The following is a 24,819-nucleotide window of genomic DNA, read 5'->3' as shown; positions in this document are numbered from 1 at the left end:
GCATCTTGCCTATTTTGTTACTTGAGGTATTGCTTTATTGGTACAGATAACCTGATATATGTCCTGTATTTTAGTTTTGCAATTTGGAACAAAATAAATGCGTACTAATATGTATTGATCTAGGTACGACTTACTCATGGTATTGAACACCAGAACATCGTGTCGTTTCATGAGTGGTATGAGACGAGCAATCACCTGTGGCTTGTGGTGGAACTATGCACAGGTAAGGATTCAAATCCTTGAAATAAAGACACAGAAGAGTTACCAAACAATGAGGCCATTCATCCCACATTCAATCTGCACGAAGGTCCTGACCTGAAACATAACCTATCCATGTTCTACAGAGATGCTGCCTGATCCGCTGAATTACTCCAGCACCTTGTCTTTTTTCATCCCAAATTATACATACTGTATGGTTATAGAGCACGGAAACAGGCCCATAGGACCAACTCAGATCTCTTCTCAGCTATTTGCCTGCATTTGGACCATATCCCTGCAAACCTTGCTTGTCCACTTGCGTGTCCAAGCATCATTTAAATATCATACAGCACAGAAACAAACCATTCAGCCCCTAATGCGTGCCGACTAAGATTCCCCATTTACTCCCATTTATTACCAAAACACTCGGTTTGTTTGTGTGTATGTGTTTATGTGTGTACCATGCCCTCTACACAGCCAAAACAGTACACGATAGCGTGACAATTTTAGGCCCACCTTACTTGCCATTGTCCTGGGGACCCTTTAAAACAAGTTTCATTCAATTGGTGTTATATTTTTTAAGTTAGAAAGATTTAAAGTTTAAAAAATCACCTTTTAAACCGATTTCATGATGATCTTCAGCGTGCAACGTCACAATGGGACCCGCACAAGTGCCAGCCAATGAGGGTGGGGGGGGCCAGGGAGTCGCGGCCAATAAACTGACTTTAACAAATGCCCTCCCCCCCCCCCCCGGAGGACCGCTGCCTGTCCCGCCATGCCTCGCACCTGACCTTCCTCTCGTGGTGCAGCGCGACGCCAGAGAGAAGGCGAAAGAAGATGGCCGCTGGCAGGACGGCCGCTCTCCTGCTGCTGCCCACCGCGATGGCCGGCCGGGGTGAGTGGCTCCCTCTCCCCTTTCCTCTCCCCTCTCGCCCGCACGCGGCCCCGGGGGAGATTCCGAGCAGGAGGAAGATGGTCGTCGTCTCAACGTTCCCAGTACCCGGGACCATCACCGGACTACAACCCCCAGCGGGCAGCTTCTCCTCCTCCTCCTCCCGCGTCTCCTCCAGGGGGGTAGTGGAGGGGGTGGAGGAGAGGAGAGGGAGTGTGGGGTGGGGAGTGGGGGGAGTGGGGGGAGTGGGGGGAGTGGGGAGTGGGGGGGGTGGGGAGGGAGAGTGAGGGTTGGGTAGGGGATGGGGAGATGGAGTGGGGGGGATAAGGGGTATTGAGTGGAGAGGGTGAGGGTCCTCGACCAATACAGCAGAGGCTTTGGGTCCACGGCTCGCTCTGGCTGCAGCGCTGGTGCCTCGGGGCCGAGGTGAGTGGCACCATCTCCCCTTCCCTGTCCTCTTCTACGAGGAATGGGCCCAACGGGTCCACTTGGTCTAGTATCCCTCTAAACCTTTCCTGTGCTTGTATCTGTACAAATGATTTTGAAATGTTTCTGCCATTGAATGTTAATTGTACCTGCCTACCGCTGCACCACCATGCCATTCTGAGTGCCATCTGTTTCATGGTGGGTATATGGAACGAGCTGCCAGAGGCAGGTAGCTGCCTCTGGCAGCTCGTTCCATATACCCACCATGAAACAGATGGCACTCAGAATGGCATGGTGGTGCAGCGGTAGAGTTGCTGCCGCACTGTGCCAGAGACCCCAGTTCCACCCTGATTATGGGTGCTGTCTGTATGGAGTTTGCATATTTTCCCTGTGACTGCGTGGGTTTTTTCCCGGTGCTCTGGTTTGCTCCCACACTCCTAAGACATGCAGGTTTGTAGGTTAATTGGCTAATGTGTCAGACAGAACTAGTGTACTGGTGATCGCTGGTTGGTGCAGGCTCTGTATGCCGAAGCTAAACTTAATCCATCCTTCCCTATACTGGTCTATGGTCCTGCAGGTCGAACCTTATTGAGGACACATTCAAGTACTTTTTAAATGTAATGGGGTTTCTACCTTTTCATTTTTTTTCAGCAGTGAATTGCAGACCCCAACAAAGTTCTGGGTGGGAATGGTTTTCCACAACTCCCTTAGATAGCTTTGAACTGAATCTATATTCGTAGGTTTTTTTCAGCTGAGGGAAATAAATCCTTTTATTAAGCCCCTCATAATTTTATACATATTGGTCAATTCTTCCCTCTGTTCCAAAGAAAGCTGCCCTTTTTATTGCTTACTCTCAGCTGTAATTGTCCAGTTCTGTCACTGTATCCGATATCTCTCCTATGTAATCACATTTCTCCAACCAGATGGTACTTCAGCTGTGGCCCAGCAAGCACAATGTACCATTCTATCATTACCTGCCTGCTCTTTGTATTCCAAGCTGAGGGGAGACATGATAGAAGTATATCAAATTATGACAGGCCTAGATAAGGTAGAGTCAGATACTAGAGGGCATAGCTTTAAGGCGAGAGGGGCAATGTTTAACGGAGATGTGCAGGTCAAGTGTTTATACACAGAGGGTGGTGCATATTGCCGGGGATGGTGGTTGAGGCAGATACCATGGTGGCATTCAAGAGATGCTTGGAGAGGCACATGGAAGTGCAGGAAATGGGGGAGATATGGATCTTGTGCAGGAAGATAAGAGTTGGCCATTATGTTCAGCACAGACAATGTGGACCGAAGTGCCTGTGACTATCTATGTTCATACTATCTGAAGAATCTGTGGATCAGGACCCCCATTTTCCCACTATTCCTTTACATTTCTCTCTTTCATTCACTGTGCATTCCCTTATGGCTATTCCATAAATACATTACCTCACCCTTCTTGGTATTAAATTTAATTTGCAACTTTCCAGTCCAGCTGAATGGTGCATTGAAAGCTTTTTTCCTTGCAGACAACCATCTGTCCAACTTTTGGATCATTTTTCAACCTCCTTTATCATGCCATTTGCATTTCTATTTAAATTATTAATGTATGCAAAAAAACTCTGACTGAGTGTTAGCTTTTTGGGATCAATAACCTTCCAATCACGAAACTACCCACCAATCAATAGCTTTTACTTGTGGAATGCTGTATAAAATATTAGTTTAGTTTAGAGATACAGTGTGGAAATAGGCCCTTCAGCCCACTGAGATCACCCTGTACACTAGTTCTATCCAACACATTTGGACAACTTACAGAAGCCAATTAACCTACAAACCTGAACATCTTTGGAGTGTGGGAGGAAACTGGAGCACCCGGAGAAAACCCACGCAGGTCACGGAGAATATACAAAGTTTGTACAGACAGCACCCATAGGCAGGATCGAACCTGGGTCTTTGTCACCGTAAGGCAACAATACTACCGCTGCGTTTCTGTGCCACCCATTGTAGCTGCTTTGGGAGTCATCATTACATCCCCATCTTCTAAAAGTGGCGCCAGGTGATCTTGGCATGAAGCAGGATTTGAAGTATGGCAGGTGCCCACCTGGTACAGGTGATGAGTGGGGTTTTAGGGTAAGTCTGGAGCATCAAGACATGGGAGCACTTGTTGCTGGCCTTAGTCACTGGCACCTGTCTGATGTGTTTTACAAAGACTTACTCAATGCCCCAGTAATGATCAGTCTGAAGAAGGGTCTCGACCCAAAACGTCACCCATTCCTTCTCTCCCGAGATGCTGCCTGACCTGCTGAGTTACTCTAGCATCTTGTGACTCCCATCGATTTAAACCAGCATCTGCAGTTTTTTTCCTACATATTTGGCGCCCCAGTAATGAAGTACTTCAAAGTACATTTGAAGAGAATTGATCCAAGATTGAGAGTAGATGCAGGAACTGTGAATTACAGGCTGAAAATTCTGGGAATACTCAGCAAGTCAGGAGAGAGAAACAATTCAATGTAATTTTAACATCATTGCCCCATCATCCTGTTGATGGATAATGACGATTGAACAACCTCAGTTGTTGACTCAACTTCCATCACCACAGAGGCTGCTCAGCCTGGTGAGTGTTTCCACCAGTTCCTGTTTTTTGAATGAATGTTGAATTGATTTGTGCTTTTGCTGGATCCATTCTCATCGAGTAGCATTTGTGAAAATAGAAATCAAGTCAATTACAGAGGTTGCTTATTCATCTTCAAAGGGACACAGAGTGCTGGGGTAACTCAGCGGGACAGGCAGCTTCTCTGGAGAACATGGATAGGTGATGTTTCACAGAGTGCTGGAGTAATTCAGCGGGTCAGGCAGCATCTGTGGAGAACATGGATAGGTGACGTTTCACAGAGTGCTGGAGTAACTCAGCGGGTCAGGCAGCATCTGTGGAGAACATGGATAGGTGACGTTTCACAGAGTGCTGGAGTAACTCAGCGGGTCAGGCAGCATCTGTGGAGAACATGGATAGGTGATGTTTCACAGAGTGCTGGAGTAACTCAGCGGGTCAGGCAGCTTCTCTGGAGAACATGAATAGGTAACTTTTGGGTTGGGACCCTTCTTCTGAAATGTCACTTACCCATGCTATCCAGAGTTACTCCAGCACTCCGTGTCCTTTTGTGTATTAACTAGCATCTGCAGTTCTTTGTTTCTACATTGATTGTTCATTTGTTATCTACAGGAAGATAATCTCATTGAGGCGATGACCTCAAGATGTAACCTCTTCTCTCTCCTGATTCTGACTATTCCCAGAATTTTCACCCTTTATTTCACCGATCCTAAATCTACATTCAATATTGGATAAATTCTCTTCAAATGTACTTTAAATCTTCAATATTTAGTTTAGTTTAGAAATGAAGCATTTTCCACTAGGTTCACATCGACCAGCCGCTCACACTAGTTTAATGCTAACCCACTTTCTCATCCACTCCCTACACACTAGGGGATTACCCGGATTACCTGGAGCACACGCACACAATCACAGGGAGAATGTGAGAACTCCACAAAGACAGCCCCGAGTCAGGATCGAACCTTAGGTCTCAGGTGCTGAGGCAGCGGCTCTACCGGCCCTGCCACTATTTATAGTACCAGACTTAAGAACAGCATCTTACCCTCTCATATTAGGCTTCCGAATAGTCCTTTCATTCAATGCTCATCAAGATGACGTCAGAAGGGTCTCGACCCGAAACGTCACCTATTCCTTTTCTCCAGAGATGCTGCCTGACCCGCTGAGTTACTTTACAGATTTTTGTGTTACTCTTTGCATGTTCTTCCCAGAGAAGGAACTATTACTCCATATGCTATGGCTTTGTCCGATTCACCTATACCGTATTGCAGACATTGGACTTTGTCTATGGAACTGATGCGCTGCAATGCTGAGAACTATATTCTACACTCTATCTTCTCTGTTCTGCCTATTGTACTTGAGGTTGATTTGATTGTATTTATGTATGGTTTTATCTGATCTGATGGACCTTGGTACACGTGACAATAATAAACCTCAACCACCTTTGTTTGCAGGTGGTTCACTGGCAATGATTCTTGCCCAAGATGAATATCTGCACGAGGATGTTGTTCGAGAGTTTGGCGTTGATCTGGTGATGGGTTTGCACCATATCCACAAGTTGGGCATCGTATTTTCTGATCTTAACCCTGCTAAGGTAAATGGACACTTTTGCATTGGGTAAGGCTTGGTTGCTGAACAATGAACATGCTTGATTCCTACGTATTTTTTGTAATTGACTTTATTTATACCGTAGTTTTTTTCATGCTGTCCCGAATCAACTGGCCTGATTTTGTTTCCCAAAACAAATGATTGTTAACCAGACTCTTCCTCAAATTTCCCTTGTTCTGAGAATTAGTTGTTGTGTTTTTCATTGTACTGCGATCTCCACCTTGGAATATCCCTTCCTCCTTCATTCACATTTCATATCTTTTAGTATAACCACATTTAAAAGATGTTTGGGCAAAGGTACATGGATATGAAATGGATATGAGCGGGGTACTGATTGAGAATGATCAGCCATGATCACATTGAATGGCGGTGCTGGCTCGAAGGGCCGAATGGCCTCTTCCTGCACCTTTTGTCTATTGTCTATTGAAAGGTTTAGAGGGATATATATCTGGACCAAATGTAATGAGTTTAGATGGGGCATCTTGGTCAGCATGGGTATGCTGGGTGTGTTTCCATGACGTGTAGCTCTATGACTTTATCTTCAGTTGTGGTTCTTAAATGTGGTTAGACATTTTATTCTGTGGTAGATGCGAAAGCAGTTTGAGGAAATCATTACCCGCTTTGCCGCATTTGAGACTACAATTTAATATCATAATGTGGCTCAAGAATGTTCTTTCCCAAAGATTGCATGTGATCTACCTACCGTATTGCTGTAGATAGACACAAAATGCTGGAGTAACTTAGCGGGTCAGGCAGCATCTCTGGAGAAAAGGTATACATCAGTAGTCAATAGTGCTTTATTTGTCACATATGCAACTACACAGTGCAATTACTTTTGCATATATTACACATGCGGGCACTGCCATTATTACCGCTATTATTGAAAGTCCAAAGTCCGTTCGGCCCGCACACACGATGTACTGGAACAGTTCCCACGAACCGACGTCCCTCTCCTCTCCCGGCCATCTTTGTGTCCTGGGGGCACCTTCTGCAGCCAACCTTGAGAGCGCTGGAAGCATTACCCCAGTTCACCCTCCTACCGGCCATTGCTCCTCGCATCCGTCTTTTCCAGCTCCCTCCCGGGCACGCCGTCCGCCAAGCCTTTGGGTGGGTTCCCTGCCCCACCAACCGTGAGCCATCAGGCACTATCGAGCCTTTGGATGGGTTCCCTGCCCCACCGACCATGAGCCTTCGGAGGGGTTTCTGGTGCCGCTAGAGACCGCGGCGGGCGAGCCGTGCCGACCAGACAGGTCCTCTGAGGTCAGTCCATGGCCACTTCGAATCGGAATCCTTCTTCAGACTGAAAGATGGAAGTGGGACTGGGGGAGAAATTGGAGACAAGAAAAGGTTAGAACAAATCAGGGCTGGCAACAAAGGTTTCAAAGGGCTTTTATTGTCACGTGTACCAATTAAGGTACAATGATATGCGAATTACCATACAGCCATACCACAAAAAAAAGCATCAAGACACACAACTACATAAAAGTTAACATAAACATCCACCACATTCCTCAATGTGGTGGAAGGTAATAAAGTCCAATCTTCTTCTCTCATTCGTCTCCCACGGTCGGGGCAGTCATACCATCCGTTGGGGTGATCGAAGCTCCCGCAGCCGGCGGTCGAAGCCTTAAATTACCTCAGGAAGGGTGGTGTAGGAAAATAACTGCAGATGCTGGTTCAAATTGAAGGTATCGCAAAATGCTGGAGTAACTCAGCGGGTCAGGCAGCATCTCAGGAGAGAAGGAATGGGTGAGGTTTCGGGTCGAGACCCTTCTTCAGACTGATGTCAGGGGAGGGGGCGGGACAAAGATAGGATGTAATGGGAGACAGGAATACAGTGGGAGAACTGGGAAGGGGAGGGAATAGGGAGGGACGCTGGAAGCCATAATGGCCCATTGTTGGCTGGGATATCTGAGACTCGGAGAGGGATACAAGAATGCGAACAGTTGAACTGATAGGACGACTGGGGTGGGTGAAGTGGGGAGAGAGGGGGGTGGAGAGGGAAATGAGAGAAATTGCCATATTACTGTGTTCTCTTTTTCTGCTCTCCCACAGATACTGGTTGATGGGCCAGGCACTCTGAAGTACAGTAACTTCAGCCTCGCCAAGGCAGAAGGGGAGAGTCTCGAGGAATTCTTTGCACTGATTGATACAGATGACGATACAGGCGAAAACAAGGAAGAGACACAAAAAAAATCCAGAAGTCAAACTCGAGGTAACAGTCTTTCAAAAGAAAATTCACAGAGATAAATTTCATGGATGATGTTAAGACTTGAGATCCCACTCCTGTTAAACTAGGGTGTAAGAGGTGATGGTTTTCCAAGTGTAGCTAACCCCAACATGGAATGGGAATGTTCAGCAGGATGGGCAACATCAGGTTCCCGCTGTCATTCAGATCTTTGACGATGCACTTTCTGGCCATTCTCGGAGATCTTGACATTACTTTCCAATGCGGGTGATCCTGCTTTTTAATAACAGAAGTTCACTCTTGCAAACCTTGAACCAAATAAGACATGGCACAAGATTGCTTCCTGACAGGCTATGGCCATGCCCGACATCAGGCTTGCTGCAGTAAGGAGAATCAGCCCGGAGAGGTTGCCACCCAGCCCGTCTCTGCTCGCCCCATGATCGGAGAGGAAGGAGTCTGACCAAGGGCCGGTATGTGGACCGGAGAGGAGCAAGTCTGACCGAGGGGAGTATGTGGACCAGAGAGGAGCAAGTCTGACCGAGGGGAGTATGTGGACCAGAGAGGAGGGAGTCTGACCGAGGGGAGTATGTGGACCAGCGAGGAGGGAGTCTGACCGAGGGGAGTATGTGGACCAGAGAGGAGGGAGACTGACTGAGGGGAGTATGTGGACCAGAGAGGAGGGAGTCTGACCGAGGGGAGTATGTGGCCTGGCGGCAGAGACAGTGCAGGGTCTTGACGGGGGAGAGGGCTGCTGGGGGTCCTACAGCAGCCTGGGGCTCAGCCCAGCGGACCAGCGAGCCGCAGCTGTATCCCAACCGCAGGCCCATCTCGCCCAGAGAGGGAAGGTCACCGAGCCTGACCCCCGCTCACCACGTGGATCTGGAATCGGGAAGGGGGTGGAAGGGGACGGCGGTGGATGCTGGAAAACGGGCCAGCCAGATGTGGAGAGGGACATGGGTTCGCAGGCAAACCGTTATGGAGGCGAAGGCTGTAATGGGTCTCTGTGGCCAGCTGCAGCTGGGATAGTAGAATGGCACCACTTGCATATACATCAGTGAGCTGTTCTGCACATTCTTTACTCACCTGGTGTGATTATGCTTATGTCCGGGGATAGTCTTGCTGAGCTGCACGCGAACAAAATGTATCTCACTGCACCTTTCACTGTATGTCATGGAATTGTCTTTCACTATACAGGTGCCAGTAAAGGAACCATTGCACCAATTTGGGCTCTCAGAATTTGTGGGGGGAAAATGTATTATTTTTTCAACTCGCCAAGCATGGTACGGACCATTCCCTTGCTTCACAACCCATCCCCCCATTAACTTGGAATGGGAATACGAGGGGTATTGAATATTGCAACATAGATTACTTACTCTAAATATTAAGGTGTCAGTTCCACACTGAGTATTTACCAAGTATATCATTGACAGAGCCAGCTTTGAGGAAAGTTCTCATTGTTTTCTTGTATGAGTGCACACGTTTGGGGACCAGTGCAGAGGAACTGCATCGTCTAGGCACAGGCACATGCGTCTCTACCCCTTAGTCATCAGCTGTCTGATTAACTCTGATATAAGCCCCACATTCTCAGTATCCTATGAGATTTTGTTGTTAATAGATTAAGAATTTATTTTGAAGAATTATACTTAATTTTAACAAAATATAAGTAAGTTAAATCAAAGTGTTAATCTTGTTTCAATGCAGCTTTCAGGTTATTGAATTTGTAACCATTGTAAGATTTGAACACAGAATATAGATGAGTAGAAACAAAGAAGTGCGGATGCTGGTTTCTACCAAAGATTGGCACAAATGGCTAGAGTAACTCCGCCAGTCAGGCAGCATCTCCGCAGAAAAAGGCTAGGTGATGTTTTGCGTCAGGACCTGTCTTCAGAAGAAGGGTCGGACCCAATGTTTCACCTTCCCATGCGTTACTCCAGTACTCTGTGTCTATCTGTACAGAATATAGATTCATGCTTTGTTGAAGGTTTACAGTTTGTCCAAAATACTCCAGGGCAAAATATAGATTAAATAAGTTGACCAAATTTCTACTATCCGATTCACCTCTACCCCGTTGTGGACATTGGAATTTGTCTGTGGAACTGATGAGCTACAATGCTGCAAAACTACATTCTGCGCTCTATCTTTCCCTTTGCTCTACCTATTGTACTTGAATTTGACAGTCATTGAGTCGTAGTATCATTCAGTACAGAAACAGGCCCTTTGAGCCAACTTGCCCACACTAACCAAGATTTCCCATCTATGTAAGCCCCACATGCCCACGTTTGGCCCGTACCCCTTTTAAATGTTATAGTACCTGCCTCGACTATCTTCTGGTAGCTTGTTCCATATACCCACCACCGTCTGTGTGAAAAGGTTTCCTTTCAGTATCCTATTAAAACAATAGACAATAGCTGCAGGAGTAGGCCATTCGGCCCTTCGAGCCAGCACCGCCATTCAATGTGATCATGACTGATCATTCACAATCAGTACCCCGTTCTTGCCTTCTCCCCATACCCCCTGACTCCGCTATCTTTGAGAGCTCTATCTAGCTCTTTCTTGAAAGCATCCGGAGAATTGGCCTCCACTGCCTTCTGAGGCAGAGAATTCCACAGATTCACAACTCTCTGACTGAAAAAACTTTTCCTCATCTCCGTTCTAAATGTTACCTCTTATTCTTAAACTGTGGCCTCTGGTTCTGGACTCCCCCAACATTGGGAACATGTTTCCTGCCTCTAATGTGTCCAATCCCTTAATAATAATATATTTCAATAAGATCCCCTCTCATCTTTCTAAATTCCAACGTATACAAGCCTAGTCACTCCAGTCTTTCAACATACGACAGTCCCGCCATTCCGGGAATTAACCTGGTGAACCTACGCTGCACGCCCTCAATAGCAAGAATATCCTTCCTCAAATTTGGAGACCAAAACTGCACACAGTACTCCAGCTGCGGTCTCACTAGGGCCCTGTACAACTGCAGAAGGACCTCTTTGCTCCTATACTCAACTCCTCTTGTCATAAAGGCCAACATGCCATTAGCTTTCTTCACTGCCTGCTGTACCTGCATGCTAACTTTAAGTGACTGATGAACAAGGACACCCAGATCTCGTTGTACGTCCCCTTTTCCTAATCTGACACCATTCAGATAATAATCTGCCTTCCTGTTCTTTCCATCAAAGTGGATAACCTCACATTTATCCACATTAAACTGCATCTGCCATGCATCTGCCCACTCACACAACCTGTCCAAGTCACCCTGCATCCTCATAGCATCCTCCTCACAGTTCACACTGTCACCCAGCTTTGTGTCATCCGCAAATTTGCTAATGTTACTTTTCATCCCTTCATCTAAGTCATTAATGTATATTGTAAATAGCTGCAGTCCCAGCACCGAGCCTTGCGGTACCCCACTAATCACTGCCTGCCATTCTGAAAGGGACCCGTTAATCCCTACTCTTTGTTTCCTGTCTGCCAACCAATTTTCTATCCATGTCAGTACCCTACCCCCAATAAACCTTCCCCTCTCAACTTAAACCTATGCTCTCTGGTTCTTGATCCCCCTCATGACCTTGTACACCTCAATAAGATCACCCTCCTGCGCTCCAAGGAATAGTCCAAGCCTGCTCACCCTCTCCCTATAGCTCAGATCTTTAAGTCCTGCCAACATCCTTGTGAATCTTCTCTGCGCTCTTTCCAGCTTAACAACATCCTAGAGCAGGTTGACCAAAATTGAACACAGTACTCCAAGTGCTGCATCATCAGCATCTTGTACAACTCATCTCCAAACTCATGGAACTTGGAGTCAGCACTCACCTCACCTCTGCAACTGTATCCTCGACTTCCTGACCAACAGACCACAATCAGTGAGGATAAGTGACAAATCATCCTCTACGATAATCCTTACAAGGATGTGTTCTCAATCTCCTTTACTCCTCATGCACCTACGACTGTGCAGTTGGACAGATACATGGATAGGAAAAGTTTAGAGGGATATGGCCAAATGCAGGTAAACGGGCCTAGCTTAGATAGGGAGTGTTCACAGATGACGGAATACAGCAAGGAGATTGAGAACATAATTTGGTGCCAAGACAACAACTTCTCCCTCAATCTCAGCAAGACATAAGAGATTGTGACTGACTTCTGGAAGCCCCAACGTCTACATTGATAGCACTGAAGTAGAGATGGTCGAAAGCTTCAGGTCTGAGGAGTAAATATTGGAATAAATCTCTGGCTGATGAAGCCCAGTATGCCATGAGCAGCCCTGACCACCCTATCTACCTGTGACACCACTTTTAGGGAACTATGTTCCTGGCTGCCTAGATCCCTCTGCTGTACAACACTCCCCATGGCCCTGCCAATGATTGTGCATGTCATACCCTAGTTTCACTTCCTAAAGTGCAACACCTCATACTTTACATAGAACGTAGAATAGTAGAGCACAAGGACAGGCTCTTTGGCCCATTCCATCGCCCGGTGCGGCGCGGCCGCGGGACACCATTCTGCTTTAGTTAAACATTTTGTTCAAGATGACCGCGCCGTTGTGTTTGGCTGCCTGCCACTGTATGTTTCTTTTTTTTCCTAATCAGATGTGCAGCACTTTGGTCAACGTGGGTTGTTTTTAAATGTACTATACAAATAAAATTGACTTGACTTGACTTGACAATATTGTGCCGTACTTGATGCCAAGACCATCTCTTATCTGCCTTCATATAACCGATATCCCTCCATTCCCCACATATCACGGTGGAGCAGTGGTAGAGTTGCTGCCTTACAGCGAATGCAGTGCCAGAGACCCGGGTTCCATCCCGGCTAAGGGTGCTGTCTGTACGGAATTTGTACGTTCTCCGCATGACCTGCATGGGTTTTCTCCGAGATCTTCTGTTTCCTCCCACACTCCAAAGGCGTGCAGGTTTGTAGGTTAATTGGCTTTGTAAAGATTGTCCCTAGTGGGTGTAGGATAGTAGGTTAATGTGCTGGGATTGCTGGTCGGCGTGGACCCGGTGGGCCGAAGGGTCTGTTTCCACGCTGTATCTATAAATATTCATATGCCTATCCAAACGTTTTTTAAATGCCACCAAGGTATCTGTTTTAACCAGCACCCCTGACAACGAGGTCAAGGCATTCACCACCCTTTGCGTAAAAAAAACCCCAACTTGTCCTGCACATCTCCTTTAAACTTTGCCCCTCGGACATTAAAGCTATACCCTCTAGTATTTAATTTCTCCATCCTCGGTAAAAGATTCTGACTTTCTACCTTATCTTTGCCTCTCATATCAGGTCTCTGCAACATCCACATTCCAGAGAAAACAATCCAAATCTGTCCAATCTTCCCCGACAGCTAATACCTCTAAATACAGATGACATCTGATAAACCTCCTCCACCCTCTCCAAAGCAACCACATCCTTCCAATAATGGGGCGATCAGAAGTGCACACAATACCCCAAACCTGTATTAAACTTCATTAAACATTACTCAGCCCACTTGCCCAGCTGATCAACATCCTGCTGTAATGGGCCCAGAACTGTTCCCTGAAGCACACCAATAACTTTCCATCATCACCAGCACCCTGGTCGCCCTGCTGATGAATCATAGAGATCCAGACCGTGTCCTGGGAGCATTTGTTAATGGTGTCAATATTTCCTTCACTGGTGTAATTCCATTTCCATGCTGTCATCCACACCCATGAATAATCCCAATTCAGCATTGTCATCGTTATTTCCTGTTCTTTAGATTTCCATTTCATCAGCTGTATTGCCAAGTTTCCTGACGGAGGCGTTGCCCTGTTTCCACTTTAGAGGCATGGATATTGGTTATTTTGTTCCTGAAATGTGAATTAACAGAATCGGCATGGAAAAAGGCCTTCTGTCCCACCATGCCGACCATCAATCACCTGTACACACGAGTTCTATAGGAAAATAACTGCAGATCCTGGTACAACTCGAAGGTATCAAGTAACTCAACAGGTCAGGCAGCATCTAGGAGAGAGGGAATGGGTGACGTTTCGGGTTGAGACCCTTCAGACTGATGCCAGGTGGGCGGGACAAAAAAAGGATATAGGTGGAGACAGGAAGATAGAGGGAGAACTGGGAAGGGGGAGGGGAAGAGAGGGACAGAGGAACTATCTAAAGTTGGAGAAGTCATTGTTCATACCACTGGGCTGCAAGCTGCCCAAGCGAAATATGAGGTGCTGTTCCTCCAATTTGCAGTGGGCCCCACTATGGCACTGGAGGAGGCCCATGACAGAAAGGTCAGACTGGGAGGGGGAGTTGAAGTGCTCAACCACCAGGATATCGGGTTGGTTAAGGCTCCTCCTTCACCTCTGGTAGCTCATTACAGATATTCAGAACCCTCTGTGTTGAAAAACCTACTCAGATCTCCTATAAACCTCTCCCCTCTCACTTTACAGCCGTGCCCTTTAGTTCCAGACTCCCCTGCCTTGGAAGAAAGATTGAATATTTATCCTATGTTTAGTTTAGTTTAGAGATACAGTGTAGAAACAGGCCCTTCGGCCCACCGATTCTGTGCTGATCAGTGATCCCAACACACTTCAAGAGTCAAGATTGTTTTATTATCATATGCCCCAGATAGAACAATGAAATTCTTAATTAAAGCGGCATAACAGAATATGTAATATAATATACTGTAAATATAATAAATGAGAAAAAGAGTTCAGTGCGTGTATATATACACATACTCACAAATAAACATACACATACGTGCACATAACATACAAACAATAATAGTGCAATAATAACAATAATAATCTATGTAGTTTAGAGCTCAGAGATTGGACTTGAGAGCTGTTCAAAATATATTTTGATGTGTCATTTGATAAATGTCCTTTTTCAGGGTCCACAATATATATGGCGCCTGAAGTTTTAAAAGGTGAAGACTGTTCTCCAGTCAGTGATTTGTGGTCCCTGGGCTGTGTACTGTACGAGATGTTTACAGGTATGTTTCTGTACACGTTCACCTCTACTCCCTCAGCCTGATCCAGATTTAAAAGTTACATGTAATGTCAGTTCAAGGAGTCAATTCATGTCACATTTTTGATCTTAATTTTTAAATTATTTTAAAGCTCTAATATGGAAGGGTCAACTCAAGGCTCTAACAACATTAAACAACGTGAAATGTCAAATGCAATTGTGAGATGGAACGTCAGAACCCTGGGATGCACTTGATTAGATTGTTATAATGGACTTATAATGGATTGCATTACGTTACTTTCTTTGTTTTTCTACCTCGTATAGTAATGTTAGCCATAGCTGCTATGAACCGGTCCTGCTGAGCCGGATGGTCACAACGCATAGATCAACTTGCACTTTACCCTGTCTGAAACTGTTACAATTGTTTCGTTGGGTTGCTGTGTCTAAATTGCTTAAATTATTGCATCGTATGGGAGGCGCATTCCCAATCTCGTTGTACCCCTGGGTACAATGACAATGAAGATATATTGTATTGTATTGTATTGTTACACCTTATGCTAAATAATGTTGTAGCTTTTGCTAAATAAATGTACAGTCTACAAATGATGATATTTAGCATGCATTGACACTAAAACAATAATCATCAATAAAAAGAATGTTATGGAAAGCCTGGTGTGGGAAACTGAGTGATGTCCCAGTTTACAATCATTCAATATTTCTGTGAACAGTCCATTATAACAATCTAATCAAGTGCAACACATGTCCCATTGTGAAATGGGAAGTATTAAACTATTCATGTCCTATGGAGCACATATACAAAAAGTTTGTTTATACATTACATACAAAATGCTGCAGTAACAGCGGGTCAGGCACCATCTCTAGAGAACATGGATAGGTGATGTTTTGTGTCAGGACCCTTCTTCAGACTAAGAGGGATTGCAAATACATTTTTAGTGTAAATGGTAAATTCTTAGAATTAACCACCCCAGTTAAGTAATGCTATAATTTAGAGAGATTAGGAAGGCAAACGATAATAGGTGGGACCCAAAGTGCTACAGTAACTCAGCGGGTCAGGCAGCATCTCTGGAGAACATAGACAGGTGACAAGAGAGAGCTAGATTTAGCTCATAGGGCTAACGGAATCAAGGGATATGGGGAGAAAGCGGTGGAACAGGGTACTGATTTTGGATGATCAGCCATGATCATATTGAATGGTGGTGCTGGCTCGAAGGGCTGAATGGCCTACTCTTGAACCTATTTTATGTTTTTTTGACCCGCTGAGTTACTCCAACACTCTGTGAAACGTTACCTATCCATGTTCTCCACAGATGCTGCCTGACCTGCTGAGTTACTCCAGCACCTTGTGTTCTTTTCTTGCAAGCCAGCATCTGCAGTTCCTTGCTTCTAAATGATAAAAGATGGAGATACAGGTGCTCACCAGCTTACGATGTTTCGACGCGATAGTTCGACTTTGCGATGGTGCAAAAGGCAGCGACCCATGGCGAGCCACCGCTCACTTCCGGCCACATGATCGCGTGTATTACAATGCATTTCGACTTACAATACTTTCGGTTTGCGATGGGTTCCTCGGAACGGAACCCCATGGGAAGCTGAGGATCGGCAGATGGTTCAATCTTAAGCAAAACAAAAAGTGCTGGAGGAACTCAGCAGGGAAGGCAACTTCTGTGGAGAGAATAGACGGGTGGTTTTGGGTCAGGACCATTCTATGTGAAGAAAGGGTCCCTCCCGACCCAAAACGTCACTTATCCATGATGCTGCCTGACCTGCTGAATTCCTCCAGCAAATTTCACTTTGATGAATGAATTTTGGGTTGGTGTCGGGAAATTATAATAGTGTCACGAATTTGACGGCACTGGGCCTGTACTCACTGGAGTTTAGAAGGATGAGGAGGCTCCTTATTGAAACTTACTGAATAGTGAAAGGCCTGGATAGGGTGGATGTGAAGAGGATGTTTCCACTAGTGGGAGAGTCCAGGAAGGAGATGAGGAAGAATGTCTTTAGTCAGAGGGTGGTGAATTTGTGGCATTCTTTGCCACAGAAGGCTGTGGAGGCCAAGTCAGTGGATATATTTAAGGCAGAGATCGATAGATTCTTAATTAGTACGGGTGTCAGGGGTTATGGGGAGAAGGCAGGAGAATGGAGTTAGGAGGGAGAGATAGATCAGCCATGATTGAATGGTGGAGTAGTGTTAATGGGCCAAATGGCCTAATTCTAATTTTATCAGTAATGATGATCTATATTGCGGTAACATTATTGTCCATTGTTTTTTGTTACTCCTCAGGAAAACCGCCATTTTTCTCAGAAAACTTGTCGGAGTTGATGGAGATGATTTTGCATGAAGATCCTCCAGCACCCAAACCTCAAGGTTCAGTAACTTCTCATGATATTTGGAGAATTGTTCAAGCCAATGCTTAATACCTGTTGCTGCACGATCTCATTGGAGCATTGTCTCTCAGCCCCAGAGACCTGGGTTCAATCCTGACCTTGGTGTTCCCTGTGGAGTTTGTTTGTTCTTCCTGCATCCTTGTGGGTTTCTTCCAGTTGCTCCAGATTTTTGTCCCACATCCCAAAAATGTGCTAGTTGATACGTTAAGTGGCCAATGGAAATTGGCTTTAGTATATAGAGTTGTGGTCAGAGAATTGACAAATGTGGAAGAAAAAAAAAATTTGCTTCCTGAAGTCGATCACAACCTCCTTTGTCTTGCATCTCTGGAGAACATGGATAGGTGACGTTTCACAGCGTGCTGGAGTAACTCAGCGGGTCAGGCAGCATCTGTGGAGGACATGGATAGGTGCCGTTTCACAGAGTGCTTGAGTAACTCAGTGGGTCAGGCAGCATCTGTGGAGGACATGGATAGGTGACGTTTCACATAGTGCTTGAGTAACTCAGCGGGTCAGGCAGCATCTGTGGAGAACATGGATAGGTGACGTTTCACATAGTGCTGGAGTAACTCAGCGGGTCAGGCAGCATCTGTGGAGGACATGGATAGGTGACGTTTCGGGTTTGAACCCTCTTCAGAAAGAGAGAGGCCAGAACAAAACAGGGCCAGTACTTCTGAACTGCACTCACAGTAACAACAAGAAGTACAAATATGCAAAAATTCTCTTCTGAGCTTGCAGTTCTGAATCCTTATATAAATTTTTCATGAGCAGAAGTCTATTTTGCTGAACTTATTCTTGTCTAATTTCTCTCCAGCTGCAGCTGTAGAGTTGGTTGATTTGGCCAGGTAGAAAATGTTTTGCCTCGTGTCATTTGGTGTAAACAAGAGTTTGGAAATACAACATGGAAGCAGACCGTGTGGCCCACTGTGTCCACACCGACCATCTATTACCCATGCACACTAGTACTGTTATCCTACTTTCTCATCCATTCCCGACACACTAGGGGAAATTTTGCAGAGGCCAATTAACCTACAAGCCCGCACGTCTTTGGAGCATGGGAGGGAAGTGCAGCACCTTGAGGAAATCCACGCAGTCACAGGGAGAATATCCAAACTACACGTACACAGCGCCAGAGGTCACGATTTAAACCGGGTCTCTGGCATAGAAACATAGAAAATAGGTCAGGAGGAGGCCATTTGGCCCTTCGAGCCAGCGCCCCCATTCATTGTGATCATGGCTGATCATCCACAAACAGTAACCCGTGCCTGACTTCTCCCCATATCCTTTGATTCAACTAGGCCCTAGAGCTCTATCTAACTCTCTTTTAAATTCATCCATGAATTGGCCTCCACTGCCTTCTGTGGCAGTGAATTCCACAAATTCACAACTCTCTGGGTGAAAAACTTTCTTCTCGCCTCCGTTTTAAATGGCCTCCCCTTTATTCTTAGACTGTGTCCCTTAGTTCTGCACTCCCCCAACATTGGGAACATTTTTCTTGCATCTAGCTTGTCTAGTCATTTTTTGATTTTATACGTCTCTATAAGATCCCCTCTCATCCCTCTAAACTCCAGTGTATACAAGCCCAGTCTTTTCAATCACTCCTCATATGACAGTCCCGCCATCCCAGGAATTAACCTCGTGAACCTACGCTGCACTGCCTCAATAGCAAGGACGTCCTTCCTCAAATTAGGAGACCAAAACTGCACACAATACTCGTGGTCTCACCTATACAACTGCAGAATGACTTCTTTGCTCCTGTATTCAAATCCTCTCATTATGAAGGCCAACATGCCATTAGCTTTCTTCACTGCCTGCTGTACCTGCATGTTTACTTTCAGTGACTGATGTTCAAGGACACCAAGGTCTCCTTGCACTTCCCCTTTACCTAATTTGACACCTGCTGAGTTACTCCAGCATTTTGTGAATAAATACCTTCGATTTGTACCAGCAACTGCAGTTATTTTCTTACACCATTGAGGTAATAATCTGCCTCCTTATTTTTTGCCGCCAAAGTGGATCACCTCACATTTATCTGCATTACACTGAATCTGCCACGCATCTGCCCACTCATTCAACCCGTCCAAGTCATCCTGCAACCTCCTAACATCCTCTTCACAGTTCACACTGCCACCCAGCTTTGTGTCATCTGCAAACCTGCTAGTGTTACTTCTAATTCCTTCATCCAAATCATTAATATGTATTGTAAATAGTTGCAGCCCCAACACCGAGCCTTGCGGAAGTCCACTCTCCACTGCCTGCTATTCTGCAAAGGACCCGTTTATTCCTACTCTTTGCTTCCTGTCTGCCAACCAATTCTCTATCCATGTCAATACCCTACCCCCAATACCATCTATACACTAAAACTCTTGTTTGTTTGTTTGTTCCTGAACTACATCTAAAACGGTACACGATAGCGCAACAATTTTAGGCCCACCTTACTCACCGTCGTCCCTTTGGTGCTAATGGAAGAAGTTTAATTGAAATCGGTGTTATATAAAAGTTATTCACATTGTAAAGTTTAAATTTATCTCTTACAGAGGAAAGGGGGAGGGGGGAGGAGGGAGGATAAGGGTTGAGGGGGATGGAGTGGGGGGGAGAGGAAGGGGGGAAGTGAGGGGAGGGAGGGTGGAGGGGGGAAGGGGAGGGGGGAGTGCAGCAGAGGTTTGGGCCCAACAGGTCCATTTGGTCTATTATGGTCTAATTTTGCTCACCAACCTCCCGTGTGGTACCTTATCAAAGGCTTTCTGAAAGTCTAGATACACTACACCCACTGGCTCTCCTTCATCCATTTTACTTGTCACATCCTCAAAAAATTCCAGAGGATTAGTCAAGCAGGATTTCCCCTTCATAAATCCATGTTGACTTGGACCAATCCTTTTACCGCTATCCAAATGCGCTGTTATTACCTCTTTAATAATTGACTCCAGCATCTTCCCCACCACCGATGTCAGGCTAACTGGTCTATAATTCCCCGTTTTTTTTCTTGCTCTTTTCTTGAAAAGTGGGATAATATTAGCTACCCTCCAATCCACAGGAACTGATCCTGAATTTATTGAACATTGGAAAGAGCAGGATAGAGCTCTTAAGGATAGCGGAGTCAGGGGGTCTGGGGAGAAGGCAGGAACGGGGTACTGATTGAGAATGATCAGCCATGATTACATTGAATGGCGGTGCTGGCTCAAAGGACCGAATGGCCTCCTCCTGCATCTATTGTCTATTGTCTATTGTAAAATAATCACCAATGTGTCCACGATTTCTTGAGCCACCTCCTTGAGTTTCCTGGGATGCAGACCATCAGGCCCTGGGGATTTATCATCCTTCAGTCCCATTAGTCTACCCAATACTATTTCTCGCCTAATGAAAGTTTTTCAGTTCCTCTACCCCCCTAGATCCTCTGTCCTCCAGTACATCTAGGAGATTGTTTGTGTCTTCCTTAGTGAAGACAGAGCCGAAGTACCTGTTCAACTCTTCTGCCATTCCCTTGTTACCCATAATAATTTCACCCGTGTCTGCCTTCAAGGGACCGACAATTGTCTTTACTAATCTTTTTCTCTTAACATATCTAAAGAAGCTTTTACTGTCCTTTATATTCTTGGCCAGCTTCCCCTCGTACTTCATCTTTTCGGCCGGTATTGCTCCTTTTGCCATCTTCTGTTGTCTTTTGAAAGTTTCCCAATCCTCTGGCTTTCCGCTACTCTTTGCTGTGTTATACATCTTTTCTTTTAGTTTTATTCCATCCCTAGCTTCCCTTGTCAGCCATGTTTGCCCCCTACTCCCCTTAGAATATTTCTTCCTCTTTGGAATGAAATGATCCTGCGTCTTTCGGATTATGCCCTTAAATTCCTGCCATTGCTGTTCCACCAAGTCAAGTCAAGTCAAATTTATTTGTCACATACACATACTCGATGTGCAGTGAAATGAAAGTGGCAATGCCTGCGGGTTGTGCACAAAAAGAATTACAGTTACAGCATATAAATAAAGTTAATAAGTTACTAAACATAGCACAAAAAGTGTCGACAAAAATTTAGTCTCTGGGGTTATCAAAGTTTTCAGTCCTGATGGCCTGTGGGAAGAAGCTCCGTCTCATCCTCTCCGTTTTCACAGCGTGACAGCGGAGGCGTTTGCCTGATCGTAGCATCTGGAACAGTCCGTTACTGGGGTGGCAGGGGTCCCTCATGATCTTGCTTGCTCTGGATCTGCACCTCCTGATGTATAGGTCCTGCAGGGGGACGAGTGTAGTTCCCATGGTGCGTTCTGCCGAACGCACTACTCTCTGCAGGGCCATCCTGTCCTGGGCAGAGCTGTTCCCAAACCAGACTGTAATGTTGCCGGACAGGATGCTCTCTACAGCCCCAGAGTAGAAGCAATGAAGGATCCTCAGCGACACTCTGAATTTCCTCAGTTGTCTAAGGTGGTAAAGGCGCTGCTTAGCCTTACCCACCAGTGCGGCAATGTGCGTTGCCCACGTCAGATCCTCTGCGATGCGGACTCCCAAGTATTTGAAACTGCTCACCCTATCCACAATAGACCAATTTATCTCGAGTGGCGTGTACGTCCTTGGATGTTTAGCCCTTCTGAAGTCCACAATCAGCTCCTTTGTTTTAGTGACATTCAAGAGGAGGCTATTGTCCTGACACCAGAGTGCCAGATCAGCCACCTCCTCCCGGTAGGCCTTCTCATCGTTGTTGGAGATCCGGCCCACCACCACAGTGTCATCAGCAAACTTGATGATGGAGTTTGAGCTGAACCTGGCCCCACAGTCATGTGTGTACAGGGAGTACAGTAGGGGGCTAAGGACGCAGCCCTGGGGGGATCCTATGTTCAGGGTGAGGGAGCTACCTCATTCCTGTTAGGATCCCTTTCCAGTCGACCTTGGCCAGCTCCTCTCTCATGCCTTCATAGTCCCCTTTGTTCAACTGCAACACTGACATTCCTGGTTTAACCTTCTCCCTCTCAAATTGCAGATTAAAACTAATCATATTATGGTCACTACCTTCAAGCGGTTCCTTTACCTTGAGTTCCCTTATTAAATCTGGTTCATTGAACAACAGTAAATCCAGAATTGCCTTCTCTCTGGTAGGCTCTAGTACAAGCTGCTCTAAGGAGGCACTCTACAAACTCCCTTTCTTGCGGTCCAGAACTAACCTGATTTTCCCAGTCTACCTGCAGTCTACCAGAGCCACACAGCCACAACTATAGGTAACTGCAGTGGCATTACCTTTGTTACATGCCAATTTTAACTCCTGCTGCAACTTACACCCTATACCCTATACTCCAAAGACGTACAGGTATGTAGGTTAATTGACTGGGTAAATGTAAAAAATTGTCCCTAGTGGGTGTAGGATAGTGTTAATGTGCGGGGATCGCTGGGCGGCGCGGACTTGGTGGGCCGAAAAGGCCTGTTTCCGCGCTGTATATATATGATATGATATGATATCCAGGCTACTGTTTGGGGATCTGTAGATAACTCCCCTTAGTGTCTTCTTATCTTTACAATTCCTCAACTCTATCCACAGTGATTCTACATCGTCAGTCCCAATGTCACCCTCGCAAGGGACTGAATTCCATCCCTCACCAGCAGAATTACCCCACCTCCTCTGCCCACCAGTCCTGATCCTCCTGCAGCCACATCTCTGTAATCCCCACAATGTCATATCTACCAATCTCTAACTGAGCCTCAAGCTCATTCACTTTACTTCTTATACTTCGCGCATTCATATATAGTACTTTTAATCCTTTGCTCATCTCAGCTTCCATGTCGATTCCTATTACACTTGGCCATTCTCTCCTATTGCTTCATGAGCTTTCTGTCCCATTAATTCTGCGGTGTTTCTTAATTATTCCTATACTCTCTTTCCCTTTAACTCCATCATTGTCTATCCCATTTGTTCTTCCGAGCTCTCTAAAGTCACGCTGCAGAATATGTTTTCTCTTCTTCCCGACGTCGTTTGTGCCGACATGCACTACCACTTCCGGCTGCTCACCTTCACCCTTGAGGATGCACTGCATTCAGTCTGTGATGTCCGGGATCACCAGAGAGGCAACGCACCATCCTTGAATCCCGCTGTTGCCACAGAAACCCCTGTCTGTACCACGCACGATGGAGTCCCCTACTACCACGGCTCTGCCTCTCGTCGGTCTCTTCGGCTTCAGCGCCACGTTTTGACTCGCAGACTTGACTGGCAGTGTCTTCTGTTTCGACAGCTTCCAAGAGGGTGAACCTGTTTCCAGAGATACAACCCCCGGGGTCTCTTGTACTCCAAGCTTCCTTCCCTTCCTCACTGTCACCCACCTTCTCTCTTCCGTTTCCTTCGGTGCAACAATCTCACCGAAGGTCTTGTCCAGGATCAACTACTTTTCTCGGATGATCCTGAGGTCATCCAGTTGCCTCTCCAGTTCCCCAACAAGGTCCTTCAGGAGCTGAACATTGACACATTTACCACATTTGTAGCAACCAGAAGCACCAACGGTGTCCCTGACCTCCCACATCCTGCAAACATCACACTGAATCAGCTTACCTGTCATTTCCTTGTATCGTCTCACCCTCTCCAAGTTTTGGCGTAGTCTCCTCCCTCAGCCTCCTCACCGAAGACTCTCGAGCCAAAGACTCACACTTTTGTCTCCAAGGCCATTCCCCGACAGGCCACTCTCCTGCTCAGCGAATCTCCATACTCCTTTAGCTGTCCTCCTCTGACCAAGTTCAAAGTAACTGTTGGAAACGAACCTCGACCTGATTTTAAAAGGCCCGCTCCTGTAAAAAAAAAAACTCAAACTCTGAGCGATTACCTGCTCAGCGAATCCCCAGACTCCTTCAGCTGTTCTCCTCTGACCAACTTCAAGGTAACTGTGAGGTAGCGGTTCCAGCAGCTCTACCATTGTGCCCCTCTTTTTTTATAGTGTTGCTGGTACAGAGAAAGCTACAAGCTGCTATTAAGTTTAATTCACATTCTCTCTTAGGACCGACAGGACAAAAACCTTCTGCTGAGTTCCTTAGTTTGATTGAAGACTTGCTTCAGAAAGAGCCTTCAAAAAGGTATTTACATCAGATGGATTGAGGTCTTTTATTATCATCCTGTGAAAATATATGTGATTGTTATTGCAGTATGTGATTCAAATGGGATGACAGCTTATCCTAGCATCATTGAGCCATAGCATCAAGGGCCAACTTCCACAGATGCACATAGAAAGCAGACTGTTGGGTTGCTTTATGGGTTTGGGAACAGCTCCCCTTCTCCCTGCTCCCATCCAGCAGAAGGTACAGAAGCTTGAGTGTGAACCACCAGCTGTTTCTCCTCTGTGATCAGGCTTCTGAACGGTCCTTCCAAAAGCTAGGGTACTGTCCGATTCTCCTCTACCCCATTGTGGACATTGGACTTTGTGTGTGAAACTGATGCTACAATGCTGAGAAATGCTGAGGGATGGTGATGGAGGTAGATGTTGAGACTTTGGATAGGCACATGTACATTCGGGATTATGTGTAGGTAGATATGAGATTTAAAGATTCAAGATCCCGGCGAGCTGCGGCCATTCCCCTGTCAGCAGGCCTGGCTCGCCCATCGCAGAACCGGGAACCTGCCTGGGTGGGAGCATCCT

At 46.0% G+C, this 24,819-nt stretch overlaps 1 protein-coding gene across 3 annotated transcripts in view; it reads left to right on the top strand.

Annotated features, from left to right (window-relative positions):
• ulk4 (unc-51 like kinase 4) overlaps nt 1-24,819 on the top strand; it is a 434,415-nt gene that overhangs the window by 10,394 nt on the left and 399,202 nt on the right. For all 3 annotated transcript variants that reach the window (XM_078413782.1, XM_078413790.1, XM_078413774.1), the window contains exons 3-8: nt 124-223; nt 5,558-5,697; nt 7,767-7,926; nt 14,747-14,848; nt 17,126-17,209; nt 24,184-24,259. In XM_078413782.1, the coding sequence (XP_078269908.1) occupies nt 124-223; nt 5,558-5,697; nt 7,767-7,926; nt 14,747-14,848; nt 17,126-17,209; nt 24,184-24,259 (662 nt within the window). The remainder of the gene's footprint in view (nt 1-123; nt 224-5,557; nt 5,698-7,766; nt 7,927-14,746; nt 14,849-17,125; nt 17,210-24,183; nt 24,260-24,819) is intronic.

This window comes from Rhinoraja longicauda, chromosome 2 (genome assembly GCF_053455715.1).
Source record: "Rhinoraja longicauda isolate Sanriku21f chromosome 2, sRhiLon1.1, whole genome shotgun sequence".
In the NCBI taxonomy this organism is placed as follows: Eukaryota; Metazoa; Chordata; class Chondrichthyes; order Rajiformes; family Arhynchobatidae; genus Rhinoraja; species Rhinoraja longicauda.
The sequence above is the reverse complement of the archived record's forward strand: the minus strand, read 5'-3'. Positions and strand labels throughout refer to the sequence as shown.